Raw genomic sequence first — 27,991 nt, forward strand, 5'->3', positions numbered from 1 at the left:
TTGTACGACCACCTTTTATAAAGACTTCCATTATAAGGACCATTAAAAAAAGAATCAAAGAATCGATTCATATAACCGTTCATTTTAGTGAATTGATTCTAAAGAATCGATTCATTTAAATGAATCGATTGGCACATCACTACTGATGATTGTGTTGTTCTGCTAGCAGTCATTCGTTTCAAATTACAACTCTCCCCATAGGTCCTTGCGTTCGCGAATAGTCATGTGAGACAATCATCCAATCGTAGTGCTCAGTTTCATAGCACGCCTTATGGAACAAAATTTGGCACGAGAACAGCATTGGCGCTAATCAATTTCATATGCTAGATTAGTAGGTTTACTGTATGTAGAATAGCGGCGGCTGTTTAAACATTTTTTAAAAAGGAAAAAACTTGTACCACCGTCTGTCAAGCAAAAACAAAACCAATTCTAGCTTTTATAATCATCTCAACTTTAAGGAATCCTTAGTAATCGTTTGTTTTGTGAAGTTATTTAAAATTTGTGATTACTGTTAATCGGTATGTAAACATTTAATTATTTTAAATCATGTCATAATTATATCAGTGACAAATATGGTGATGATTAATCTTAGTAGGGAAACTAGTGATATTTAACCAAATTAAATTAATAACCAAAAGTAGCAGAATTTGTTTTGAATAGAAGTTGAAACACTTTTGATATGTAAACATTTCTTTAGCTGCTCATGCGTCTTTATTTAAGAAGAATTATATTAGACTCGCTTTATAGTACATCCTAATTTTAAATTGATGCGGTCTTAGGGCTGAGATTTGAGTTTTCTGAGCTCTATGTTGCTATTTTTTTTTTTTTTTTGTCAAATCATGATTTGTATTCAATTTAGATAAGTCATAACATTAAACATACTTCTTTGCATAAAATTAGAAAATTCTCCATGAAGTTTGGCATAAATTTTTTTTCAACATTCTTTTTTTTTTTTTTTCGGATACTTATTTATGTAGTTCATCGTCCATCTAACAAATTCTGGCGAAATTTTAAAGGGGAAAGTCACTAAGTTGGCAATTTTCGGTTTAGTAATTTTTTTATTTCTTTTCTACATTCTTAACTTCAAGAGGACTTTCATAAAAGAATAAAATAATTCCCCCAAATTTTTTACAAACTGATTTTTAAAAAAAATTATCAATTTGACTGATAAAAAATAAATTTATTTTATGTTATGCGAATGTATTTAAGGGGATATTTCCGTATCGTGATCTGTCTCCCCAGTTACAATCGCCAAGGTGCCAAATAGATTTTAAACTTGCAATTTTTTTTTAAAAAAAAACAACATGTTGATGTTTGCCCAAGGGTGGCTACGAGTTATACCTTTCGATTTAGTCCCTTTCTGTGATGTTTTTTTTTAGTTTCTTGTGGGCCACTGGGGAGATTTTCATATCGTGATCTGTGGCAAAATAACCGCCAAGTCTTCGAAGCTTCCGGGCAGTGGCCCACGAGAAACTAAAAGAAGCATCATAGGAAGGGACCAACTCGAAAGGTACAACTCGTAGCCACCCCCAAGCAAACATTTACTTATTTTTTTTTAAAAAATTGCAAGTTTAAAATCTATTTGGTATCTTGGCGATTGTAGTTGGCGAGACAGATCACTGTATGGAAATATCCCCTGGTCATTGCCAGGAAGTTTCCAAAACTTGGTGATTATTCTGCCACAGATCACGATACGGAAATCTCCCCTTATTTAAAATGTAACAAATTGGATAAATTTCAATTTTGCACAGTTTTATTTAGTATTTTCTACTCCAAAATTTGGGGTTTTGACAGTAATCAGATTAAAACATTTATTTGTTCTAAAAATTTCAGTTTGTCATTATTCGTAATTCCCTTTTTAAATTATAAAATCTTTTCATTAACAATAATGATTTACCTGTACTACCTTTTAAAATTGTGAGATGACATTATTAAAAAACATTTCAAATTCATTTCATGACAACCATAAAGGGAAAATATTACAGACCATTTATAGTTATTAGTGTAATAAAGGTTTTGTATTTTGATAACAATAAAATTCCCTGTATGTAAAATATTTAGTATATTATGCCACAATTATCATAAAATTTATATTTCGTAAAATCTTCTGGATTTTTTTCTATTCATCTTGGCAGCTATGTACTTCTCTTTAATAAGCACACTTGACGAATTGCTTAAAAGACAAGAGCAGTTAAAGAAAACTAAACTTCAGTATTAATGAAGCTGAATATTATTAATCACTGAAAGAAACCCCTGCTGACTGGCTTAAGTTTAGATTATTCATTAAAAAATCTTCTCAATTTCCTTTTTCTTTTCGATATATTTTCTTCTTTTTATTGCATAATGTTAAATTTCCCTTCATATTTGAAGCTTGGTTTTTAATGTTGTTTTAATCTAAACATCTGCATTGAATACTTCACATCTAATGAATCCTAATAATCTTCGTTATTCATCTGATGAAATTAAAAAGGAGAAAGTTATGTCTTTATTCATGAAAGATTAAGTTCTATTGTTAATTGAATGACATGTAACTAATAACGAAATGTTGCATAAATACTGTTGTTAATCATTTATTTTTTGTTATTTTATTAAATAACGTATGGTATGCTTTATAATGTAATGTTGTGTATGTAACGTTTATAAAAATCTTTGCTTACTTTAAGGAAAGTTTTTCTGTTAATTGATTGACACTTAACTAATAATGAAATGTTGCATAAATATTGTCAGGGGTCTGTCCAAACATTTTGTGAAAGGTCCGTTTTTAGTAAAATTGTGAAAAAATTACTCGTAATTTGTGAATATAAAATAAACGTTAAGTCACATTCTTTCAACCAGGGTCCGCTTTTGTGAATTTGTGCAAATAGGGTCCGTTATTGCAAAAAAAAACTTTTTCAAGGAGTTTCTAAATTGCAAAGACATACAAGATTATGCTCAATGCTGTAAAATTATAATTAAAAAAATTAAATTTTAAAAAATAAACAGCAAATGCAGCTACTAAATAAGCGATGCAACATACAAATATTTGGCATTTAGCCTATACTGCTGAACGCAGAATATTAATTTCGGACGAATAAAGGAAGAAGCGTCTGCGGAAGACAAAATTTAGTTCGTTTACGTCTGTCTTTCTTCCCCCCCCCCCTTCCTGGGAAGGGTTTATTCGATTAACAAAACAATAATGAAGATAAACAAATTTGTGAAGGGTCCGATTAAAAGATAAATTATTTTGTGAAGGGTCCGTTTTTAAGTTAAAATATTTTGTGAAGGGTCCGTTTTCATGAAAAGATATTTTGTGAAGGGTCCGTTAACGGACCCAAATTTCTTCTAAACAGACCCCTGATTGTTGTTAATCATTTATTTATTGTTATTTTAATAAATATTGTATGGTATGTCTTATAATGTAACGTTGCCTACGTAACATTTATAAAAATCTTTGTTTACTTTAACAACCTATTATCCAAAAGAAATCTATTCTCCAAACTTGCCGAAGTCCTGATGATTCTGGGATATTTCATTTTAACATATACTGTTAAAGTAAAAAAGAAAAATTATTTTTAATGTCGAAGCTTAGATCGAGGAAAGGATAAATTGTACAGTAAAGACATAATAAAGAATCGAATTAGCTTCAGAAAAAATGATACTTTGAAATTTTACTGATACTGAAACTTATTCCTGAAGTTTATAAAATCTTTAAAAGTGTTGAACTATTATTAAGTAGAGTTAAGAGTTCTGAATAATTGTTATTTTTGCACGTCAATGTATACTTATTGAAAAAAATATGTTTTTTAAGAAAACTAATGTTTTTAAGATATATTAACCCTTAAAAGAATTTTACATTTTCATTTCTTTCTCTATTTGTCCAGCAATGGACTGATTGAAAGGTATCCCAGTAGAACACTGAAGTCAAGCATCACTGGTTGTGGGTGGGTGATCAGCCTATGTAGGGACTGAGGGTGTCTGGTATCGTACCTTTAAACTGTTCTACCATAAAGTGCTCGACTTCGTGTGCAGAGGATCAAAATTGTGGTGGTATGTCTTCATCCTCAGGGATGTTTCTCAGACTGTGGCCAATAGCCCATTGTTCAGCTCTAGTGTGGCATAAATAAAGTACCTACCTGTCTACCTTTCTCTGCTTAAAACACTTAATATGACAAAAACTTATTATATTGGAAGACTACCCCAAAGAATGGTTAATGAGTTTCTTCCACAGTGAAAAAAGACCCTCCATGGAAAATAGTTTTCTTCCAAATGTGAAGTAAATGATGCGGACCTTACAATCTAAAAGATTTCAGCTCAACTTAACAGTAAATTAGAAGCTTCACCTTTAAGATGCTCCTAGCCTCTCTGCCACCTTCATGACCCGTTACCTGATTGATTTAAAACCGCCGATGATTTCCCAGCCTCTCTACAGTTCAGATGTGGCTCTCTCATAGTTTTCGTTTCCTGCGCTTGAAAATCCAATGAAGGAACATCATTTTGGACAAGTCAAAGAGGCTGACACCAAAAGCAATCTGAGAATAAACCAACTTTGATGCCTGAAAATGTCAGAAACAATATATGGAACCAGAAGAAGCCTATTTTAAAATCTTTTAATGTATTACACTCGCTGATCTAATGTGTTTAGTAACATTACTTTTCAGGCAAACCCTGTATTATACATTTATTATATAATAACTGTAGAACTTGTCTTTTATTGAAAAGAGGCATAATTTTTTTTTTAATGTAGTGTTTTTTATACATTTTCCAATATTTTTTAGAGCCATAATTATTTAAAGTCATTTAGTTCAAACTAAACATTTGCATTATTGGCATTTAAAAAGAAAAAGTGTTTTTGTTCTCCATGTTTCTATGGGTAGAACTTTTTTTTTTTTTTTTGAATGACTCAAAAGAAAAATTACAATAATAAATATTAGCTTATGACATTTTTTACTATGACTAAATTAATCTTGGCATAAAAGACTTCTTACTCATTGCATTTGTTTTGAGCTCTTTCTCTCTCCCTCTTTTTTTTTTTCATTTATGACTATTAGAATTTTTGAAAATTAATATCGAAATTTTTTTCCCTTTAATATATATGTTTTAATCTGTATGTGTTATTTTTTTTTTCTAGTTACTTGAGACTAGCAGCCAATTACTTAGCTTGTAATTTCAGTATAATAATATTTTTACCTGCCACATATAATCTTCCAATAATTTAAGATCTCAATTATGCATATAATTAAACAAAACTCTTGAAAAACAAGTTAGGTAGTTATAGATTTTATAAATAATTAAAACCTATACTAACTTATTTCTAGTTTTTAGTAGCAAACCTTAGAAAAACTTCTTTATCACTTCACATGGAAACACTAATTATTAAAAAAATTGTCATTTAGTTAAACTATAATTTCTATTATGTTAATGGTCTGAAAAAGCTGAAGGTATTTCTGTGAAGATATTTTGTTAAATTTTGAAGCTTGTTACTGATTTTAAAATGTGTCGCACCAATCAGCAACATTCCTCCTTCTTGAAATTATTACCTTAAGAAAAGAAGGAAAAAAAACAACACTGACCTGATTTCAAAGGAGTGGTTGTTGAATGAAAAGAAACTAGGCTGATTGGAGTTCTTATCACTTTTCAACTTGTTATGCTTTTATAAATTGCTGTAATTGCTTATCAAAATTTATGATTTCCTTCTTTCAATTACTAGTCTAAGCTGACTTCCTGGTTTTTAAAGATAAAGTTATTCAAAGTAGTAAGAAAGAGAACATGCAAATTTGAAAATAAATAGTAAAATAAAGGATTGGATACTTAAAGCCTTATTAGAAAAAAAATTGCACAATATTTATAAATAAAATTATTTAATTCTTTTTTAAAAAACTAATTAATTAATTTTTTAAAAATTAATACAAATTGGTTGAGGTAAGGGAAAACATATTTCAATAAATTTGGTTTGTCACTCAGTTTGTAACTCACTCCCAGATCTGTATTGGTTTTAGCTCCCCGTAAATTATAAGAACAGATTCTTTATTTTAAGATTTGGTGATCATTCATTTCAATAAGGCATAGCATAGTTTGATCAATTTACTTGTGATAAGGAGAAAAAAAAATTTTTATCAAATGTTATTTTAAGAAATCTCTTTTTATTTAGTATTTTTCGTTTGCTGCTCCTTTCATTTTTTTTTTCGAACATCATATTATTTACTGTTTTTAGAAAGTAAATCCTCAAGAGCATTCTGTGTGCCTGGTTCCCCCAGGAATGGTAATATGTAAAGGCATTACTGGTCTTGTTTGCAATTTGAAGACTGCCACAGTAACCACTCTGATTAATTTGTAATTGAAGAGGCCCTCTGTGATGAAACTTTCCCATTGCTTTCCTAATGATAGTCTCTTTAATTGCTGATACTTCCATATTTTGGTCGCTATTTTTATTTAAACTTTGACGGAATTGATGTTGTTTGGAACTCTGGCTTATGGGAGTGTTGTTCAATGTTTATCTAATTAATCAGCCATTTTGTCACTGTTAATGAGATAATTTTGTGCCTTGGGATCATTTGAATTTTTAGTGCTAAAATTTCCCTACGTTATTTGCTTGTCATCAAATTCTTTCACATTAAGGTAACAAATGTACTATTTAGTTTTCAGTGATACTATTAGTATTTGACCCTTGGAAAATTTATTTTAAATTATCTAATTAATTAAATTATCTATATTTAAAAAAGGAGACTCTTAATTATGTTTGGAAAAATCACCTAATTTTGAATTTATAGACTGCTATGAAATTTTTGTTTAAATTCTTTGTAAGAATATTACTAATTACATTTTTTTCTTATCTTAAAATATTTACTTTTCATATTTATCTTTAAAATAAGTATATTATTTTTAATAGGGACCCTCTTCTTAAGGAAAAAGTACCTTGGTTTTTGTAAGTCAAAGTCCCAAGGGCTTGTACTTACCAAGGTTACAGAGTTCGAGGTATCAATATGCTTCTCCGTTGAGATGAAGAAGCAATCACAGGATACTTCAATTTGCTTCAAAATGGCAATCGCATTGGTATTCCTGCGATCCATCTAACGAGAATTCCATCCCTTGTACCCCGCCCTCATGACGAGCCACCACAGGAAGATATTACTGTTATGAGTTCCTTGTTCAATAATCATATACATGACCAGCGTTTTTGCAGTTTGATGGTAAAGAAACCTTTGCTTAGTATTTTGTTTATTTATTTATTTTTTTTTTTTGATCAAGTACCAATTTATACAGTTGGTTTGCTTCAGGATTATTAAAGTGAGTACTTAATGGAAATATTGCAGCATATTCTTTATGTTTTGGCGGTGAATCTTTTAATCATCACATCCAAGAAAGTACGACTCCATTTACTCCAAAGACAATAATGGAATATTTAGTGATTTATTTGTAATTTGATTTTAATCCTGTTGAAAAGAGCAGTTATCATTTTTAAAACACCTTATGAATAAAATGTATTAATGTGAAAATGAAATAATAAAGTTGCAATATTATTATCTTTTTAAGCATCTTTAAAAAACATTTTAATATTTAAGGATTGGAATTTTTTGTTTAATTTTAATAAAATGTTTAAGTTAAGATTTGCTTGTACTTTAAATAATTTAATTTTTAAAATATTTAAGAGTGAGTGTGTTTAAACATGGTTTATATGAAAATGTCATTATGAATTATTTTTGTTGAAATTAAGTTAATGAATCAATATTCTATGGTTGAATATTTGGCTGTAGTAATCAGTTATTTGGCCAAATCACTTTATGTTGTATCAACATAGCATTTTTTTTAACGTTTTGCTCATATTTTTTTCTTCTTCAAAAACTTACTTTGAAACCTGAATCTGAAAACGGCTAAAAATTTTATTTTGATTTTTAAGAAATTATTGCTTTTTAAAATTAATTTCTAATTAATCAAAATTCATTAAAAAAATGAGTAAAATATAAAAAACTTATATATTGCAGTTAAAACCAGTTTTTAAACATTGACAAACTAAATTAATAAACATATTTATATTAACTAACTTCTTTTTATTACAGAAATCTCTTTTGGCCTAAGATATATGCTAACTACTAAAGAATGATTTCAATCATTCTTATAATCATTTCAGTCATTCAATATAAAGTGATTTTAAAGTTTAAATAAATATAAATTATTTCTTATTTATTACCGTATTTTTTAACCAGCATATTAATTTAAGAAAAACAGTTTATTAAATCAGATTTCTCAGTTAGCATGGCCTTTATTTAAGCGGACAATTTTCTTTCTCTAAAGAGATATTTGTTTCACTATATAATTTTCGTGTGAGTTTCTTTAAAAAAAGTTTGGCAAATGCATTCAACCTTTATTTTTTTATTCTCTTTTCTCACAAAAAAATAACATTTCTTGAAATGTACATCTGCATTCTATTGTGTGCTAGCTTAATTCACTTAAAAATGTATTACGTTACAAATTATGCTTCAATATATTGATAAATTGTGTCATTCAATTGCAAAACTGACCATCTCCAAAAAAAATTTCAGAAAATGCTGATTTTCTGCAAAATTTAGCCAAATTGTTATTGGAACCAAAACTCTTTGGTTTAAGAAGTTTTATGACAATTAGCCATTTTGTTGAAGTTGGCTGATTTTTCTGCAAATGAAAACTTAAATTGACATCTCGTTGCATCTTGCTTTTAAGCTTGCAAGTAGGCAAAAATGTTTATTTTAATTAAACAATTTAAACAACACAAAAATTGAAATCATAGTTAAAGAACAAAGTTAAATTGATTATATAATAAAAAGAGCAAAATTAAATTCATTTGAAATTTTTTTCATGTTAAGACTAAGACTTCTGAAAAGTGACCAAGGAAAAATAATTTTGGAAATCACCATGAAAATTATGCAACTTTTAATATTGAATGATGTGACTCATAAGTCATAAAATTTTTATAGCTTGTGATGAATACTATGATGATATGTTACCAAAATATATACTGGTGATAAGTAAATATCATGAAATGTTTGATAATAATTGCTGTAAATTTGAATTAAAGAGCAGGAACCGAAGACCAGAAGTCAGCATGGTAAACAATTACTTAGTAAAGACTTAAGTTGTTTTTTTTTCTGTGACATAGTATAACTTTATTTTTTTTTTTTTTTTAATGTATTGAAAGATAGTACCTCCTTTGGAAAAAATGCATTTCCGAAATGCGAGAAGATAACCAGTTCTGCAACTGAATGACACGATTGATGAATAAATTATAAATATCCTGTCCATATTTTTCATGCTTTACAGTTATTAAAAAGTCTTTTCATATAGGTATAAGAAAGTCCTTTGATTGTGATTATTAAACACTATGACTAAAAAGCGGAAAATCTCTTCAATACTTAATTGTGCTGGATGAGTGCCATCAGAAAGTCTAAAATTGATGTTGCCATTAGCTTGCTATCAAATAGCGATAGTAGTGACCAAAGGTACTTTCCATTCTTTTAATTATGCCTTTGAATAAATGTGCAGGATGCTCCATAATCACAGCCCTTCATATGTATTTCTAGAATCCCTGTCAAAAAAGAAATAAGAGAAGTATATACATCAAGGGTTAAAATTGAGAAAGAACTAGTGAAAAAGTGAGGATGAAAAGTCAAAACCACTTTGATTGCATGACAAAACTTGCAGTCATTTCAAATTATCACTTTTCAACTTCTCTAATAATCAAATAGGTTATGATGTTTTTCAGTTCGGTCTTCCTCTGTAGTGATGTGTTAAATTTCAATATCAATTTTCTCTCACTTAAATATTAATTTTGCACCCTTGAAGTGTATACTCTTTTGCTCAATTTTTGAAAGATTATATAAATTAAGTGAGGTTCTTAGAGACATACCTCTCTGTATGTAGCTGAATTATGAAATAAGTATGTGACACAGAGCTAAACAAGGGCATCTTAAACTATTTCCACTATTGTGTGATACAACCAATATAATTGCTATCATTTCTACTACTTTTTCTCAATATAACAAAATCATTGTATTGTTAAAAAATTTAGTTCTTAATTAATGTACAAATTCTTAAAAGAATATTATTATTCTTGTTGATTAAAAGTAGATATTGAAGTTCTAGAAAGCAGTTTTCGTAAATATTTATTTATTTGAATAAATAAATAAAAAATGCTTGTTGCAATATAATAGCAACTAATCTGCATTTTTACAGTACAAGAAGATTATTATGTATGTTTTTGTGACTTCATTTAAATTCAGAATTTCATTTGGGTTTAGGATTAAAAGTTCAAACCTAGGCTATTCTGGTTTTTTAATTCTGGTAAGCCTACAGTTTTAAGTACAGAGAAAAGTTTGGACTAATGCTCAGAAAGTTAATTAATTTTATGAAGATTCTTAGCATTTAACTTTAATGAGAAGATTCTGGAACATCCTGTATACCAAACATGTATAATTATTAAAAATTATTATGTTTCTTCTTCTCAGACTATTGTGTCATTTTTTGAACTGTTTTCGGTTTTTTCAGTGAATTACCGATGAGGGTACGAGTCAGCCTTAAATTGCTTTTGGTCATTTTCACCATATTCATTCTTTTCACTATACTCACTTATTGGACGAGCTGTTCAAAAGAAAAGCAGTGGCAAATTGTGGAGCCTTGTGTTACACCAGTAGTGAAGAAAATAGAAAGTTCTGATTTATTTAAATTTGATGAAAACAATGCAGATGATGATGATGGAGGTCAACGGGTTAAGCTCCGAAGTGGACTACGAGCTTTGGAAGAAATTGATTGTTTCATCAACGATGAATACACAGTCTCCTGTAGGCAAGATAATGGAGAAGTATACATTCCATATTCGTTTATTCGCAAGTACTTTGAAGTCTATGGAAAGATAGTAAAACATAGTGGAGTTGATCGCTTTGAATGGCAGCACAGTTATTCCAAAGTTTATTTTCCCAAGCAAAAGTACAATCCCAGTAAAGTATTCCTCTGGTTTGAAAATTATAATGTAGAAGTTAGAGATAGAGTGAAATGCATTAGTGGAGTTGAAGGTAAGTATCAAAGTGATTTATGCTATCAACTTTATTTAGTTTTTCTCTTAGATTTTACTTAATCAGCTACCTATTATTTTTAACTTATGTATATTTTATGTTTCTAGAGGATTTTTCTATTTTTCACTCAGTTTCTTTTTTTTTTTTCTTTTTTTTTTTTTTTTTTTTTTTTTTGCTTTACTTCAACCTTGATGCTGAATATTTTAATTACATTAAACAAATTTCTTTAGAAAAATCCAAGCATTTACAAGGATATTGGAACACAGCATGCTAATATTGCTGAAAAATAATACAATATTTTTTTGCCAAATTCAAAAAAGAAAATCTTGACTCTTAAATTCTTTTTTGAAAAAAAATAATTCTTTTTTTAAAAAAAATATACAGTCAGACCTTGATATAAAGTCACCCAGAATTAATAAAGAATTAAAGAAAGTTAGATTTTTAAAAAAATTTATTTAAAATAAAGCTGTTTACAAATTTCCTCAAAGTGTGCATACATACATTACATCTTACCTTATTTAAAATAATCATTTATGCAGATCTGTCTCGTTTTTGGTTTCATTTTTCGAACAATGTTTTCTGGATTTTGTAACTTCTCAAAATGTTCCTCAGCTCCTTCATGGTTTGTAAAAAACTTTTGTATGACATTTATTGCATTGAAGGCTTCCACTTGGGGTACAGCTACAGTTTCAGTATCACTGTCAATGTCCTCACTATCCACAACTTGTGAAACAATTTCAGAAATTGTAGCTTGGCCGTTGGCTGCAACATTTTCCAAGAACTCGAGAGGGGTAATTGCCTTGTAAGGAAGTTAAATAGACTTTAGTTCGAAAGAAACTACCCTAGCCTCAGATAAAAATGACCTTATAAGCAATAACGATTTTTAAAGCTTGACCATATATCCGATAATCTGTAACAAAGAATTCCTATTTAGTGAGCCGGGACTTTGGAAAAGTGACCTTATATGCTGGGTGACCTTACATGCGTATGACCTTATATCGTGATCTGACTGTATATGATTTATTTTTTCCTAATTGTTATTTTTTTAATATTGTTTTTATTTTAAAATATAAGTTTAATAATGACTACTGAAGGGGGGTGGGTGTTACGAAAGAAACTCCCATTTTCAATGAAAGCTTTTATGAAGTGTTCTCTCTCCTTTAAATATTTCTTCGATTTTTTCTGTTATAAAATTGTACTTAAATATTAAAAAGTGACTGTTATTATTTAACTTCTAATAATTGATTCATAACATATTTAAATTATATTGCATATTTAAAATTTTTTGCTATTGAAATATCAATTATTTGGATTGATAAAGGCATTAAAGGGCACAAATGCATCTAATAATGTTAAGATCTGTAAAAATATTCAGAAATTTTAAACTGCTGACACAATCACCTTAAATCATTTTATTTAATGTGATTTTTTAAATTTCTTTATCTATATTTTTTTGTTTTTCTAAGGTCAAGTTATTATACATAAAAATATTTGTCAAACTGTAGTTAAATAACAATTTGTTTTGATATTTCCACTTAATTTTATTTTGAAGAAAATTATTTGTGAAATTAAATTTGATTTCATTTTGTCTGTTTTGCAAGTAATGATATGTTTTTATTACATTTTCATTAAATTTAAATCATTCATTTACATGTATTATGTGTTAATGTAAACTTAATTTTTATGCAGGATTATAGTTTGAAATATTTTTTTTTATCATTTTTAATGATATTTCAATTTTAATTATTTTATAAAACTTAACGAATTATAAACTCAAATTCTTAAAGTATCTCTAAAAAATTGAATCTGATTTAAATTTTAAAAAATCATATGTCTACTGTATTGTGGCATAATTAGGGTGACCAGATTTTTTCAGGCGATTCCGGGGACACTCATCTCTACTCCCCCCCCCCCCCCATTTTATCGACAGAAAAAATTGGGGGGGAAATTTGATCGTTTATCTTTAAAAAAAAATTTTTTTTATAATTTAGTATATAAATTATATCGTTAAAATCGTGATCATAACATTTTTACACAATTTTAAAATCTGTTAACAAAACAATTGTATTGCTTTTAAAATTATACAATTTCTTAACACCGTATTTTTCTAAAGAATGAATCTTCTTTAAAATTTCAGTATTTTTTTCGAGTAATTGAGAAAATATGTCATGAAAAATCCAAATTAATCAGTACAGATAAAACCACTTTCACTGTATTGACATCCATTCGCGATTTTTCTTTAGTCCAATAGTTATTTATGCGCGAAAATACCCGTTCTACAGGCGCATTGCTGCTTGGCCAGCACATTGCAAGCTCAACAATTCTTTTGATATTTGTAAATGGTATACTGTTTTTTTGAAAATAATTGTTTATATCGCGCCATTTGTCTGTTATGTGTTCGGATTGGTACCATTTATTGTCTTTTGAATCCAAATAACCTTCAAGATAAGTAAACTCGTCTAATAAATCGTCGGAATTAACATTCAAAATTGCACATTTTGAAGAGAGAGACAGAAGTGCCTCGTCAAATTCAGACCGTGAAGGCTTACAATCTAAAAGAAGGCACTTCAAATCAGACATATCATCGTTGTTATCGTTCCAAGCTTCTAAATATGAAATCGCAGCTTCATAGAATTCTTTCGACGTTTCTAAATAAGAATCTTCAGTGATGATATTCTCAGCAATCAATTTAGTCAATTCAGGTTTTACAACAAATGGAACAAATTTGGCATTCTTTCGTGCTTTCAATTTAAATATCAAATCCTTGACAACCGCTCCAGATTCAATAACACATTTGTCATCGCTTTCAATTTTCAAGATGCTTTGATTAAAAATTGCAGCATGCGAATGCGCAAAAAACAACCGTAACTCGGTTGTTTCACTCTCAAAATAATTCTTCAAGATTTTTGGGCACTTTTTTTCAGACATCATAAATTCTTTAAGAGATGAATAAATTTTAAGAATTCTTTCTACAGCAGGAAGTAATGTCAACCACCTAACATGAATGTGTCCTAAAATTTGATGATATTCTTGGCCAGCATACTCACAAAATTCTTTCAGTCTTTCAATTCGGACTGTGTAAATTTTAAAATAACTAAAAAGTTTAGATACCATAACTTCAATATCTACAGGCAAACAATCAAAAGCAGTTTTAGCGCCATTATGTATAATATGCGCATTACACCCAAAACCAAAAATATCTCTTCCTAACTCAGTTTGAAGTTTAGTATGAACATTTTCTGTTCCTCTTCTTAAAAATCCTCCAAAATTAGTGTTAGTATTATCCGCAGACAAACCAGCCATTTTATCCTTCAATTGGAACTCGAATAGTGCGTTTATTATTTCTGAAGATAAAATCTTTGCAGTTTGTCCTTTAATTTCGTTTAGTGATGCAAGTTTATTATTAATTGCATCTTTAGCACAGTCCCACTGAAAATACCGCACTAAAATAGAAAGTAATTTTACATGATTGTGATTAGAAGTATCGTAAGATATTGTTACAAATTGATCAGACTGTAAATCTTTCTTCAATTCAAGAAATGCCCACGGAGAAAAAACATTGACAGCGATAGCTTGGCATTTTGTTCGGGCACAAGAAAATTTCTTGTCTACAAATTTCTTCTGTAAATTTGAAGTACAGTCCATGCTGCGAAACGATTGGTTGTGACGAATGGTGTGAAATGCAAGCGTTCCTTCATATGTTGCTAAGTCAAACTCCTCTTGGGGTGGTTCCAGCTTACGAAGAAACTGTTTGACGGATTTCGTTTCTGTTTTTGCTGCCAAAGCTTCTTTGTGTTTAATTGTAAGAATGTGATCTGTTATAGCTGTTCGTCCTCCACTTCCAACTGAAAACGTTGCTCCACACATTGTACATTTTGTTTTGGAAGAATTATCAGGATTCGGTTCAATAAATGGAAACTCGTTTTTCCAATCATCCAAATAATGGCATTTTCTTTTTTTTGTTTCTGTTGCCATATTGACATCTATTTTAAAGAAATGAAAATATTTTTCTAAATATCTATTATGATAACAAATTAATGAGGTTTTCAAAATGTAGAATAATTAGAATTTATAAAAATTAATTAGTCGTAAGTGATAATAATAACAATTTCATAAAAAATGGTTTTATACTTTATTGGTTAGATATTTAAAAAATGTTTACCTGATTATAAAATGTTTTAGTTATTTTTCTAAAATAAAACGGAAATGTAGTAATTGTTGTTTTTAGTGGAAGTTAGCTAATATTGGCAGTTTATGTAACCCAAGATATTAATTGTTTTAAAAGCAGCAACTAATATTCATGTTACGTCTTGTTTTAAACTTATTTTCTTATATAAACATGTCTGGCGTACAGCCTTGTAAAAATGTAAACATAACTAGATATTAAAGTTATGTGTTCCAAAATTTCTGTAGTAAAAGTTATAGTGTGTTCTTAAAAACTAGTTTACATTTAATTTTCAATGCTTACATTAATTTGTATGAAAATTTTTGAGAAAATAAAAATTACATATAGCATATTTTTATCAAATATTTTACACAAAATTTTTCAATTTTATAACCGGGGTCACGAGGTCCTCGCCGGGAACAATCCCCGGAAATCGGAGACGTCTGGTCACCCTAGGCATAATCAACAAATTAAAGACAATATTTCTCCCTTCTATGCCTACAATGAGAAAAATTGATTTTCTTTACAGAAAAGACTTGGAATGCACTAACATTCTTTAAATATCAGATGGTTAATGAATATTATGCAGAACACCTTAAACTTTAAGAACCAGAATTAATAAATTTTTTTCATTGATTTATAAAAAGAATTCAAAGTTAGATAATTTTATAAACATTTATTAATCATTGTGAATCTCAAAAAAGCTTGGCACCTAAAAATAGTGCAATACTTTAGTTCATTTTAACCTGTTTATTAAACCTGAAAGTCTGAATATTTTCATAAAAGAGAAAAATATTAACTGAGATGTTAAAAAGTTTGCATTGGATTCCCTCTTTTGCTCCATTTGTTTTGATTTATAGCATCCATGAAGTATTCTTTTCCAGAAAAGATGTTGTATGCATAACAAGTTCTATCAATCATGCATTGATCTCATGTTGTGGATGAGCTATACAAATGGTACAGCAAAGTATGAGGTGTGTAGTTGTAGCTGATTCCTCCTCAAAAGTTGCAATGGGGTATTCCACCTCCTTTAAAATGTTAAGAATAACATGAAAAATGGAAACGCTAACATAAAATGTGTCATTGTTAATCATGCACACAAAAATCCTGGATGTACACCATCAGTAAAAGGTGTGTCAAAGATGATGATTCTGTATTACAGTACATGAAAGTATTTTACACGTACAGTCTACTCTCTTTAGTGTGACCCCCCCCCCATTTCTGCAACAATTTCATTATAATGGCCAATACATAAAGTACTGTTTGCTATTTCATCTAGGTAATGTTGATTTAGCTTCCATTAAGAGCTCTAAACTAAGTCATTCATTCCAATATAGCGACTGAATTTTTTTTTTTTTCAATTCTGAGAAAATTACTCCAGATACAAGTGTTAAGCATTTATGCAATTTCAAGACATTTTTCTATTGACAGTGTATCAATGGATAGCAAAAGTCTCAAGGAAAAAGTTAAAACTCCTATATCTTTTTAAGTTACTGTTCCATAAATGTGAAACAGCTTAAATTCTTAATAAATGAAGAAGTGATAAGACCACTAATTCATATTCTAGGCATAATATTACAAAAATGATGAAATAGCGATTAATTTTCATTATTGAAAATAGAAGTATATATTGCACTTTTGTGTGGAAATTATAGTCACCTATATGCATTCATAACCTTTAAGTTTCGTTATAAAAGTTTGAATAAATTCAAGAATCTATTTTTCTTGCTTGAGAACTGTTTTCACTCTTATGGTGAAGTTTTGTAATAGGCAGTATATTTTGGAGTTTACACACATGGTACCCACATTTTTTATTTTTTCCTTACATTTAGTGATTCTCTTGAGGCATATTATTTGGCAAAAGCAGCTGCTTATAATGAGGATAAAGCCATATGCTTGGAAAAGAAATTAAAAATTTCGAAGGAAATGGATAGAAGTATAAGGTTTTTGTAAAATTAATACAGTATTATGAGTTAAGAGTAAATATTTGCTATAGTTTTGTTCATTCATGATATAGCCACCTCCCGTTATAACGTCCATTTTCATTTGAATCGGTTTATAGTATGGAGCGTTGTTGGCAGGGTTGGCTTTCTGCCGGCAGAAACTAAAAATACGTCTATATTAGTTCTAGTAATTGCTTAATAACATTTTGTTTAAGTAAGCTGAAAAATGTAACTCCATATAACAGTAACAAACTTTTTAATTTATTGTTTGTGAATATATATTATTTTGTTTATATTAATTATAAAGAGTGCAGTATATCAAATATTTATATACAAATTGGACCAATCTCCTAAAACTTATTTTTCCTGTCAAGTTTCGACAACTACCCCAGCTGCTACATGGTGGTACAGTTTTGAAAGATATGCAATAGATGAAAGTTTCACAAATCTTGCTTGTTCCTTGATGGCATTGCCTGCTAGTTCTGCTGGACATTTAGAGAATCTTCTCAAATTTCATGTTCGTGCATAGGCAAATTGACAAATTGTTTAGATTTAGAAACTGCATCAAAACTTGTCTTTTGTTATAGATTACTGCAGAGTGCAAACAATGTAATATTTGATTTTGAATGGTGATAATTTTGTAAATAAATTGTACTTTGTTTAACATTTAATTGTTTTTTCTATGAATTATCCATTGTATGTCAATCTCAGTACTTACTTTTATGTCATTTTCTGAATTTCTGCCATGCCGGTTTCTACCAGTAGTTTTAACCACTTCGGCAGAAACTTGCCAACCTTGGTCGTTGGTATATTAAGGACAAAGTATCAAACTATTTGCTGAATTTAAAGATTTTGTAGAGCTCTTTGCAAAATACTATATTTATGACTATTTTATTTATTTAATATTAGATAATATTAAATTTAAAATATTGTTTTTATGTAATTTCATAAAACAAAAACAATAATTTCCAATGGGTTCCTGGAAATTTTTATAGACTTCTGATTGTTACTGTAGTTGTTTTGTTTAAATAATAGTTTCCTTGATATGGGTAAGATTGAAATTATTTTAGTCACCTCTCTGAACTGAAAGATGCGAACTAAGTGATATCATTATATTTTAATTCAGTATTCTTCTATGTATGATGCTATGGTGGACAAAAATTTTGCATTATACCTTCCTTGATATTTATTATAATCGACAAGAGCTATTGTTGTTTTACAGGCTTTAGAAAACTAATGTAACTTTTTCTATTATTTTATTATACATTATACAGATTTTATTAAATTTCTCTACACAATTGTTTCATTTTTAGGAGTTCCTGTTTCAACTCAATGGGACACAAGAGGTCACTTTTATCCGATACAAATTGCTCAATTTGGTCTCAGCCATTTCAGTAAAAACTTAACTGAAAGTCCTCCTTCCATGAAATTTATTGAAGATGGAGAAACTACTCAAAATGCAAAATGGCTTTATTCACCCAGAAGTGGTCTGAAAAGAGTGATGGATTCTGTTGCTGATAGCTTAGTAGTTGAATTCAGAACACAAGGTTATCAAAATGTTCTGTTAATATCATATTTCTTTAGTTTAATTACTTTACATTGTTTTTTCATCTTGCCTTGTTTCTTTTATTCCTGGTTAAGATATAAATAGCATACTTATAGCATAGAAGGTGATGTAATTTTTTAATAATAACAAAGGCCTCTAAAAAATTAGTATAATTTCTATTTGACCCTAAAAAAAATTTGTGATATTTTCAGGTATTTTAAAAAGTTTTACTTTTGGTTTTTAATTTTTTATACAAATTTTCAGGTTTTTGAACATTTTTTGTTTTATTTTTTGCAATTAGGAAAATGTTAATAACATTAAAGTTAAAAGTTCTTGTTTCTTTTACATAGACAGCAAGCTTTCTATTTTTCCTTATGTTCTTATTGTTTTGGTACCTATCCATTCTTTCTCTATTACTTCTATACTTTTGCTTATTTTTAAAAACTATTTGTTCAATTGATTTATCATTGATTGAATTACTATTTTTACTTCATTTACTATCCCAGTGACTCAAAGTGAATTATTATATTACATGTACAGGCATAGAGCCGTGTGTGAATTCCTTGCAGTAAATCTTTTGTTTGCATTTTGCCAATTCATTTTCTGGGTGATAATAGAAAAGGAAAAATCTAGAAATAGATAAATTTTAATGCATAAAATGTTTTGAATACATTTGTTTTTATTAAACAATCAGACTGTTAGTGTTTGGCTGGCAATCCTAAAATAGTTCAATTTTCTAAATAATCATGGGGGTAATTTGTTTCTCTTTCCTATTTTCGCACTATATTGTAACAGGTACATAATAAAAAAAATTTGTAAAACATAGTTTGTATAATTTCTGAATCTGAACCCTAAAATTTTATTCATTGAAAAAAATATTTGTTAACTAAGCTCATTCTGCACTCTTAATACAGTAAAGAGAATATAATATATATCGTAGAATCAAAATAATAGAACTGTAAAACATTTCATCTCAAAATAATGGATTATCATATAATTAAATCACTTTGTGGTTTGTTAAATATGTATTCAACTCTTTTTTTTTCTTACTTTTGTGATATAAAATTCTTATACTTAGTTTTTTTGGTTCACCTAAAAAGAGTATATAATTTTAATTAGTGTCAGTGGTGAGGAGGCCAATTAAAAAATTTGAGGGTGGCCGCCCACCAGGAAAACCTTTAAAACTTGGAATTATCAGGGAAATGTGAATAAAAAATCAGGGAATTTTAAAGAAAAACTGGAATTTTTTTCTTAATTTGAATTCTTTTACCATACGTTATACCCTCTCTTTTAGACCGAAATTCATCGACAAACTGTTAAAATATCATCAACTTAGCAATACTTTGCTTGCATTAAAATTTACTCCATTATGAACCTGTTGAACTAGAATGCTACATGAAGCTCTCCCATGGTTGCTAAATGACCTTCTAGTTGGGCAATTCCATGGTAAGGTCAACCATATGACCAAAATTTTAATATTTTTTAGCAAACAAGGTATTAGGTAATAATGACTTTTAACTTATAAATATCAGTTTTAAATAAGTTATAGGCTATTAAAGGAAGGGCTACATCATTTGAAATTTTTAACTGTATTAAGTGAATCTCTTAACAGTTACAGTTATAATTTTTTTTTTAAACTTCACACTAATAATAGAAATTTTAATAAATAATAATTAAAGTAAACTGTAACAAAACAGGTTCTCTTGCACAAATGTGTAGAAATATTTCACATTTTGATTTACAAAAAAATTTCTCAAGATGCACTTCTGATATTTTATGTCCAACACCAAAATGCATAATTAATTATACTATGCCTCTAGAATTTAACATAATTAAATTATTTTTTCTGTTTGAAACAGGATTCAAAGTCTCATTTGTATAGTCTATTTTAATTTTGAAAATAATAAATATTTTTATTGTAAATTAATCTCTTATTTCGTATTTATAGTAATAAATCTCTTATTTCGTTTTTTCTTTATAAAAGGAAGTGAAATATCAATAGAAACCATCTAAACATTCTTTTAGGTGAATTTACAATAATGTATTTCACCTTAGTAACTCAATAAAATCTGCTTAACTAAGATGTACTTAAAGTTATTTATATTAAAACTTAAAATTGATCGATGAAACTTTTTATCTATTTTTTAATTTAATTTTATGTTTTGTATTTATTTATTTCAGGTAAGCAACTCATTTTTAATTTTTTGTGAAATAATTTAACTTCATTTAGACCATTTTAAATCATTCATTTTGCTTAGAGCTTGAAGAGAGTATGTATTTAGAGAGAAAAATTTTCTTAGAACATTCTGTAGCTATTTATTTTTTGTATTTGTTTTTATTGAGAAAAGCAACTCTGGCCCATACTCAGAAACCGTTCTTGAGTTAGAGCACATGTTTCTACTTAGATTAGCACAAATGCTTGCTAAAGCGTTGCCATATGCATTTAGATGTAAAGTACCAAACCTTGATATGTAAACGAGACATAATTAGTGCTTATGGCACTGGGGCAAACTCAGTTTTTGAACCCTTGAAATATATCTATAAATGATGTAATGTCAGACTTAAAGAACTATTTAGGACTGTTGTAAGTTTAGATTCTGTGTAACTAAATTCATTAATTAGACTTTTGAGCTTTAAATCATGTGTAAATCATCATTTTAAAAACATTCATTTGCTTCAGTTTAAAATTGAACAGTATACATTACTAAAGTATGTAGTTCCTATTATACTTAGTTGTTTATTGTTTTTGATTGAAGGATAAGTATTTATTCTTTTACCAAATTGGAAAAAAGAATTTAAAAAATAATATACCTACATGTATAGCAAACTACTACAATAATACACATACTATTCAATTTTTAGGTAAATGGGATAAAAATTGCTAGCAGTTATTGGGCTGGTAATCAGCAAATAAGACTGGTATGCATTCAGATGATTATATTACTACAAATAGAAAATTTAATTCTGGAATTCATTTGAAATTATTTTTCATAAATTTGGCACATCTCTAATGTTACAACTGGGACATATACCCTTTCTTGTTCCCTGGTATAGCTATACAAGTAAACTAAATACAAGTAAAAGGCATATCGATTAATATCGTCTGCTTGGAAACATCAAATACTGTGCTGAACGTAGATTGTAAGAACAAATGGTAATAACTGTACAAAACGTTTATTTAATTTTATGCCGACAATAATAAAGCTATTAAATTATTATTTTTCCTGCGCTAAAAGGTCTTTTTATCCCCCAAAAAATTTTTATACACTAATAATACAGTATAAAATTTTTGTTTTTTGCTTTTAATGTACAATAACATATTTTTCAATAATTTTTTTTTAATGTATATAAAAATAATGAAACCATTCTGCATTTTTTCCCATGTTATTTTAAAAAAAATTTGTGACAGTTTTTGTTTATTTCCAGAATTTTTTAAATTATTAGATTTAAGGGAAGATTGCTTAAATATGAGTTATATTTACATTGTTATTAATATAAGTTGTGCAGTTAAAAATAAAATTAGTCATTTTTCAATTAACTTTTAGAAGATGGAAAATGTTATAAAACACTTTCATCCATCTATTCCAACAGAAAATCGAGGACAATTTAAAATTCAAGAAGCTGTTTAATCCGAAACAATATTTATAATATTAAATTTAAAGTAATTTTCAGTCATTATAATAATTATGATTTATTTAAATTATATCCAACTTGAAAAATTTACGTTCCACACCTAAAATTTTGCATCTGACACCGAAGTAAAAACTTTCAAATTAATTATGTATTATATTTTACAAATTAAGAACTTCATAGAATTCTTTATGCAAATGTTAGCTTCAAAATTTAGTCAAGTGTACATTTAATTTATAAACAAATTCACAGAGTTTAGACAATTTGTGAATGAGTAATAATATTTTTGCTTTCGTGTGATTTACGTCCAACACCAACAATTTAATCCATTTAATTTTAACTTATTATAATCAGTTTTTATAAAACAAATTGTTTTTTGATAGGTTATGATGCACTAAATATTTGATATAAAAATTTTATGATTGGAAACTTATGTTTTATGAGAGAAATTTTCTAAGAAATTTATTTTCATTTTTTATGTCCGACACCATGGAATTGCTTAGTTGTAAAAACAATTAACTAATCTTGAAGAAATAATGTGGTTAGATTGGAATTCTCTAAATATTTTAATTTCAAATAAGAAAAAATAAACAAAGAATGAAATTTAAAGAATTTTATCTAGTACTTTTCTATAAAATATGCAAAAAAAAAAATTCGCATTTGCGAAATTTATTTTTAAATACTGGATATCTCTTAAAATAATAATGCTTATTCAAAGCAAACATTATTTAAACATTTGACTTTAGATATTGATTTAAAGAAAATATGATCAACGAATTTTATAAGGAGCATTGTTTGGATAATATACAGTATAAAGTAGCCCTATATTCAAATGGAAATAAATATAAAAAAATTTTATGTATTATCGCCTGGAATTTTTTTCTTTTGTTTAATGGAAATATATTAAGCAGTTATTCACCAAGGTTTTTTGGGTCACTCTGTATTTGCCATTCAGTACATTTTGTGCAAAACTTGAAGTAACACATTCAAACTCTTTTTATTCAATAAAAACAATATATTCTGCAAGCTAAAAATTTTATTTTCTCCACATCTTAATTTTTTAAAAATTAATGTTGTACCAAAACTTTAAAAATTTTAAAAATAAAAAACAAAATCTTACTAAGTTCTTAAAATAAATTTAGTCTAATTATTTTTTCAAGATATAATCAAGAAGATAATAAAAATTTGGTTTAAATGAAATAGTTTTCTGAGTAAACTTTTAGTTTTACCACTTATATTAATTCGCAGAATGAATATAAGTAAACATAGCCTGTTTTATAACATAATTTCAGCCAATTTAATAAATTTTGAACTCTGCTCTCATTTAGGATCTCTTCCATTTTATCCAATTTATACCATTTTCTTTGAAAAATTGATTTCTTAAAATATGTCCAACTGTTAACTCAAATGACTTAATAGAGTGTCTACTTTATCATATTACTCAATGCAAACCTTGTTACATTACTTTTTTATTGCAACAATGTAGCTTCTCTCCAGGCATTTACAGTTTTTTGAAATATTTTTTCTGGAATTGATATATTTTACTTTTAAAATTTATTTTTGAGAATTAGAGATTATTATATTATACTTAGAACTAAAAGCAAGACAAATAATGGTTACATCCTTTAAGTATGACAAAAAAAAATTGATAAGAGCCCTGATTTTGGGTTTACCCAAGGCAAGGGTAAATACTTACTTATAAATACCCGACCCACATCTATACCCGACATACAGTCAAAGAGGCATTTAACTACGGAAACTGAAACTTAAAAATTGTTTTTTAACAGATGAGTGTTTGGCTAAATTAAGATGTTTAATGAAGATTATAATATGAGTTTTAAATAAATTAAGAAATAAATCATTGGGCATTAAAATACTAGAGAAAAAGATCACCTGTAAAATCTTAATTTTTTTGCCATGGAATAATTTACCCTTCAATTTACATAAACAATAAATGTGAAAGAAGAGTTAGGATTTTTATATATATACAACCAAACTTCTATTGCTTAAGCATCTACTAAATTTTTTGATAAGTCAAAGAACTTTCTTAACCACAACAAAAATGCTGGATTTAACCATAAATATTTTTTATTGCTGAAAATTTCATGTCGGCTTTTTAAATAAATGTTAATAGAATATATTTTTAACTAAGTTTATTTTAAAGATTTTTCAAAAAATTAATAGGTTTTGAAATATGCATGCCAAAGATTAAATTATAATTTTTTAAATTCATTTCATTCTTTATATATTAACACACTTTCTAATTGGCCTTTATTTAAAGTATCAAGATGTGCTTATCGTCTTTATAACTAATTTTATGATTGAACCAGAGAGTTTAAATACAGAAAGCTAGATGGAATAGGGAAACTTTAAATTTGTAAAAGGGAATGGCGAAAAAGAGCAACTAATCGCCTTCAGTGCTTGATTTTTTTTCTCCGATATGCGCCTGGTCTATGTATCATTTTTGGGATCCATAAAGTCCATTGCCCATTTGAAAGTGTTAAGCTTCAGAAGGCAGGTGTCCTAGATTCTGCAGTGAGAATAATGTGTAAACTGTAATGAGAATAATGAATGAGCCCCTAAAGTCTAGTGATGATGCTGTTTACTTGAGGTTTTTATTTTTTTATAAAGTGAGATAAAACTTAAATTGCACTATACAAAAGGTATGATATTAAATCAATAACTATTCAGAAATTTTTTATCCTGTTTTCTGAGAAAATGTTTATTTAATAGAATTATTGAGTCAGTAAAAAATATATTTATGTATGAATCTATTTTATTTTTTAGGTACAGATAGAGAAGTGTTGTCCATTGATGAAGATGTGGAGGAAACCACATTAAACTGTGATTTAAAATTTATTTCCAATGCCAGTGTAACTGTAATTTTAAGTAGCCTTGGTGACCATGCATTATATAAAATTCATTATGTCATGTCTGATGTGCTCATCTCTGTACAGGAGTATGATGTATACTATGGAATAGGAACAAGTGATCAATGGAAAACTTTAACTAGAGATTTAATAATAGACTTCAATAAAGGACTGCCATCAATGCAAAGCAAGAAAAAAATAGCTAAGCCTAAAAATTTACAAGTCCGTTCCATCATTTTTTCTGGCTTTGGAAGAGTAGATAACATGAGCTTGAGTTCTACCTCCCACATGGCTCATTTTTTTGCTGCAGCTAACTGGTTAGTTAATCACCAAGATAAGAGTGGCGGGTGGCCTATTAAAGTCACTCGCAAACTTTCTAATGGAATGCTGGAACTAGCTCCTGGCTGGTATTCTGCTATGGCTCAAGGCCAAGCAATGTCTTTATTAACTCGAGCATTCAAAGTAACTGGTGATCTTCACTATCTGGAAGCTGCTTTACGGGCTATAAAACTTTTCTATATTCGTTCTGAACGTGGAGGAATATTAACTACATTTTTGGGGAAATATGTGTGGTATGAAGAATATCCTACTATTCCAAGCTCATACGTGCTCAATGGTTTTATTTATTCTCTTTTTGGATTATATGATGTACAACAAAGTGGTCATCATCAACTTTGTCGGGAAGCTGGGAAACTTTTTCAGGAAGGCCTAGTTTCTTTAAAAAGAATGCTGCCTCTGTTTGATACTGGTTCAGGTTCAGTCTATGATCTTCGCCATTATTCACTTGGTGTTGCACCAAATTTAGCACGTTGGGATTACCATAGCACTCATATCAATCAACTTCTGTTCCTCAGCACTATTCATGATGATCCTATTATAAAATCGATTTCTGAAAGATGGACAGGCTACATGAAGGGAAAAAAAGCTCCTCATAACTAATGCATAAAATTAAAAAGAACTGTTTGTATTTTGTGGTAAAGTTGTTGAGTAATGGTTGGCACAAAAAGTATAATCATTATAAGAGTCTCTTTTCAGTGAATTTAATCTAATTTCTACAGCACAGAAATATTTTAATTTCTTCACAACAAGCTGCCATTTTCTATTTTATGAAATGAATAATTTTTATATTTAAAAGTTATAATGCAAGAACTGGTGTATGTTGATAAATTTCATAAGAATGTTATCTCCCCTTGAATGTATAATGGCTTTCTCATTGTTTATTATTACAACAGTTTTATAATAAATTGTAGACAGTACATCATTCATTTTTAGATGTTCTGCTTAAGAACTGTGTCTAGGATTAGAATCAAAAGAGTTTTCTTTAAGGGTAATGCCATTTTAAAATAGGAACTTATCTTTTTTATTAAAATTTCTACAGACAAAGTAAAATGTTCTGTGAACAAATACAAAACTGAACACTAGGACTGGGCGAAGTAAGAAATTTTATTTCGTGATACATCGTATGTTAGAGTTCGCGATTTAACATATGTCTATTGTAAAAAATATTTGTAACAATTTTCTATGAGAAATCTTTAAATCAATCAAAAATAAATAAAGCAATATATCTATTACAAAAGAAAATGCTTCTATAACATCAATAGAATTGCTTAATTTTTTCAATTAAAATAATAAAGATGTCTTAAAGTAAAAACAAACAAAAGCTTTATTTAAGATTTTTTTTTAAATTAAAATGACTTAAGATTTATTGGTTTAAAAATAATACTAAAGTGTGAAAAAAACAAACCAAAGAAATGTTCACTTTAGTAAAACATTTTTTAAATTATTTCTTGAAAAAACCTGTGCTTTTAAAACATCGTTAGACCTTTTTTTTTTATTTATTATACTACTTTATTATAAAATAATAAAGTTATATTGACCAATGATCAAATTCTATACTTAATAAATGTAAAAAAGAATTAAGTTTTTTATTTATTTATTATTTTCTTTTTTTTGTAAATAAAGTCGACTAAAGATTTATTTATTTAAAAATGATACTGACTATCTAACAAATTATGAAATAAACGAGTATTGAAAAAATACTTTAGAGCCAAATTTTTTTGAAAAAAATAACACGAACTTTGTTTTAATTTTTTTATAATTAAAAACGACTGAAAATTTATTGGTTTAAAAATATTCAAATTATTATACTTACGTGCATTAAATAAATGGAAAAAAAAACTTTTTATAATAGAGTAAAATTGTATCGCTTAAAATGAAAAACAATAATTAAAAAAATCAATGAAGAATCTTTTTTTTATTCATATTTTCTTTTTATTAATTGGCTGGTTCAGAACGAAAATATAAGCTTACGCAGATTGCGCAACGGTCGCAAAGTAACTGTAGATCTATTAAAAATAATTGAAAGAATCGTTAAATCCTGCAGGAAGAAAAAAATTACGAAATAATGCACAACGAAACGATGATAAAATTGGTAATCTAAACAGTAATTCTGAAATTACAAACATTTAATTTAAAATAATTTCCTTTTTTTTTCGTTTAACTTATAGTTGAATAAGTGGAAATTTTGTTGCGAATTTCAAATTTTAACTGAAGAATTACATAATTTATGTGATATATTTGCACCTTTTTTTATCTATTAATAGTATGGAAATTTCATGTTATCAAAAATTACTTAGGTTAAAGTCCTGATTATACTTTTATGTATTAAAAAGTCTGCCTAAGATATGCTAATATATTATTGCAAACTTGGTTAAAGATAAATGAGTGCTGAGTGATAAATGAGTAGTTTAAAATTCAAAATCAGACTCAACATACTTTTTTTCATTGAACATAAAGCTTACTAAAAATAAACCTTTTCA

The 27,991-nt window shown here is 27.9% G+C and overlaps 1 protein-coding gene across 2 annotated transcripts; it reads left to right on the plus strand.

Moving 5' to 3' along the window:
• Window positions 1-295: 295 nt before the first annotated feature.
• Window positions 296-26,437, plus strand: Hsepi (D-glucuronyl C5-epimerase). Of its 2 annotated transcripts, XM_087154565.1 has the most exons (6): window positions 331-518; window positions 6,866-7,166; window positions 9,295-9,449; window positions 10,495-11,018; window positions 18,440-18,673; window positions 25,090-26,437. In XM_087154565.1, exons 3-6 carry the CDS (start codon window positions 9,376-9,378, stop codon window positions 26,109-26,111), a joined length of 1,854 nt encoding a protein of 617 aa, XP_087010691.1. In that variant the 5' UTR covers window positions 331-518; window positions 6,866-7,166; window positions 9,295-9,375; the 3' UTR covers window positions 26,112-26,437. The 2 variants fall into 2 exon arrangements, with proteins under 2 accessions (XP_015916541.1, XP_087010691.1); XM_016061055.5 differs by lacking the exon at window positions 6,866-7,166 and having other exon boundaries at window positions 296-518.
• The last annotated feature ends 1,554 nt before the right edge of the window (window positions 26,438-27,991 follow it).

This window comes from Parasteatoda tepidariorum, chromosome 11 (assembly GCF_982258835.1).
Source record: "Parasteatoda tepidariorum strain Cologne lab strain chromosome 11, Ptep-v5.0, whole genome shotgun sequence".
Taxonomy (NCBI): Eukaryota; Metazoa; Arthropoda; class Arachnida; order Araneae; family Theridiidae; genus Parasteatoda; species Parasteatoda tepidariorum.

Excerpts from the sequence above, each read along its gene's own strand:
- Hsepi (XM_016061055.5), top strand. The coding sequence starts at position 9,376 with ATGAGTGCCATCAGAAAGTCTAAAATTGATGTTGCCATTAGCTTGCTA. Across the intron at positions 9,450-10,494 it reads AGCGATAGTAGTGACCAAAG|TGAATTACCGATGAGGGTAC; the intron begins GTACTTTCCATT and ends CGGTTTTTTCAG. Across the intron at positions 11,019-18,439 it reads ATGCATTAGTGGAGTTGAAG|GAGTTCCTGTTTCAACTCAA; the intron begins GTAAGTATCAAA and ends TTTCATTTTTAG.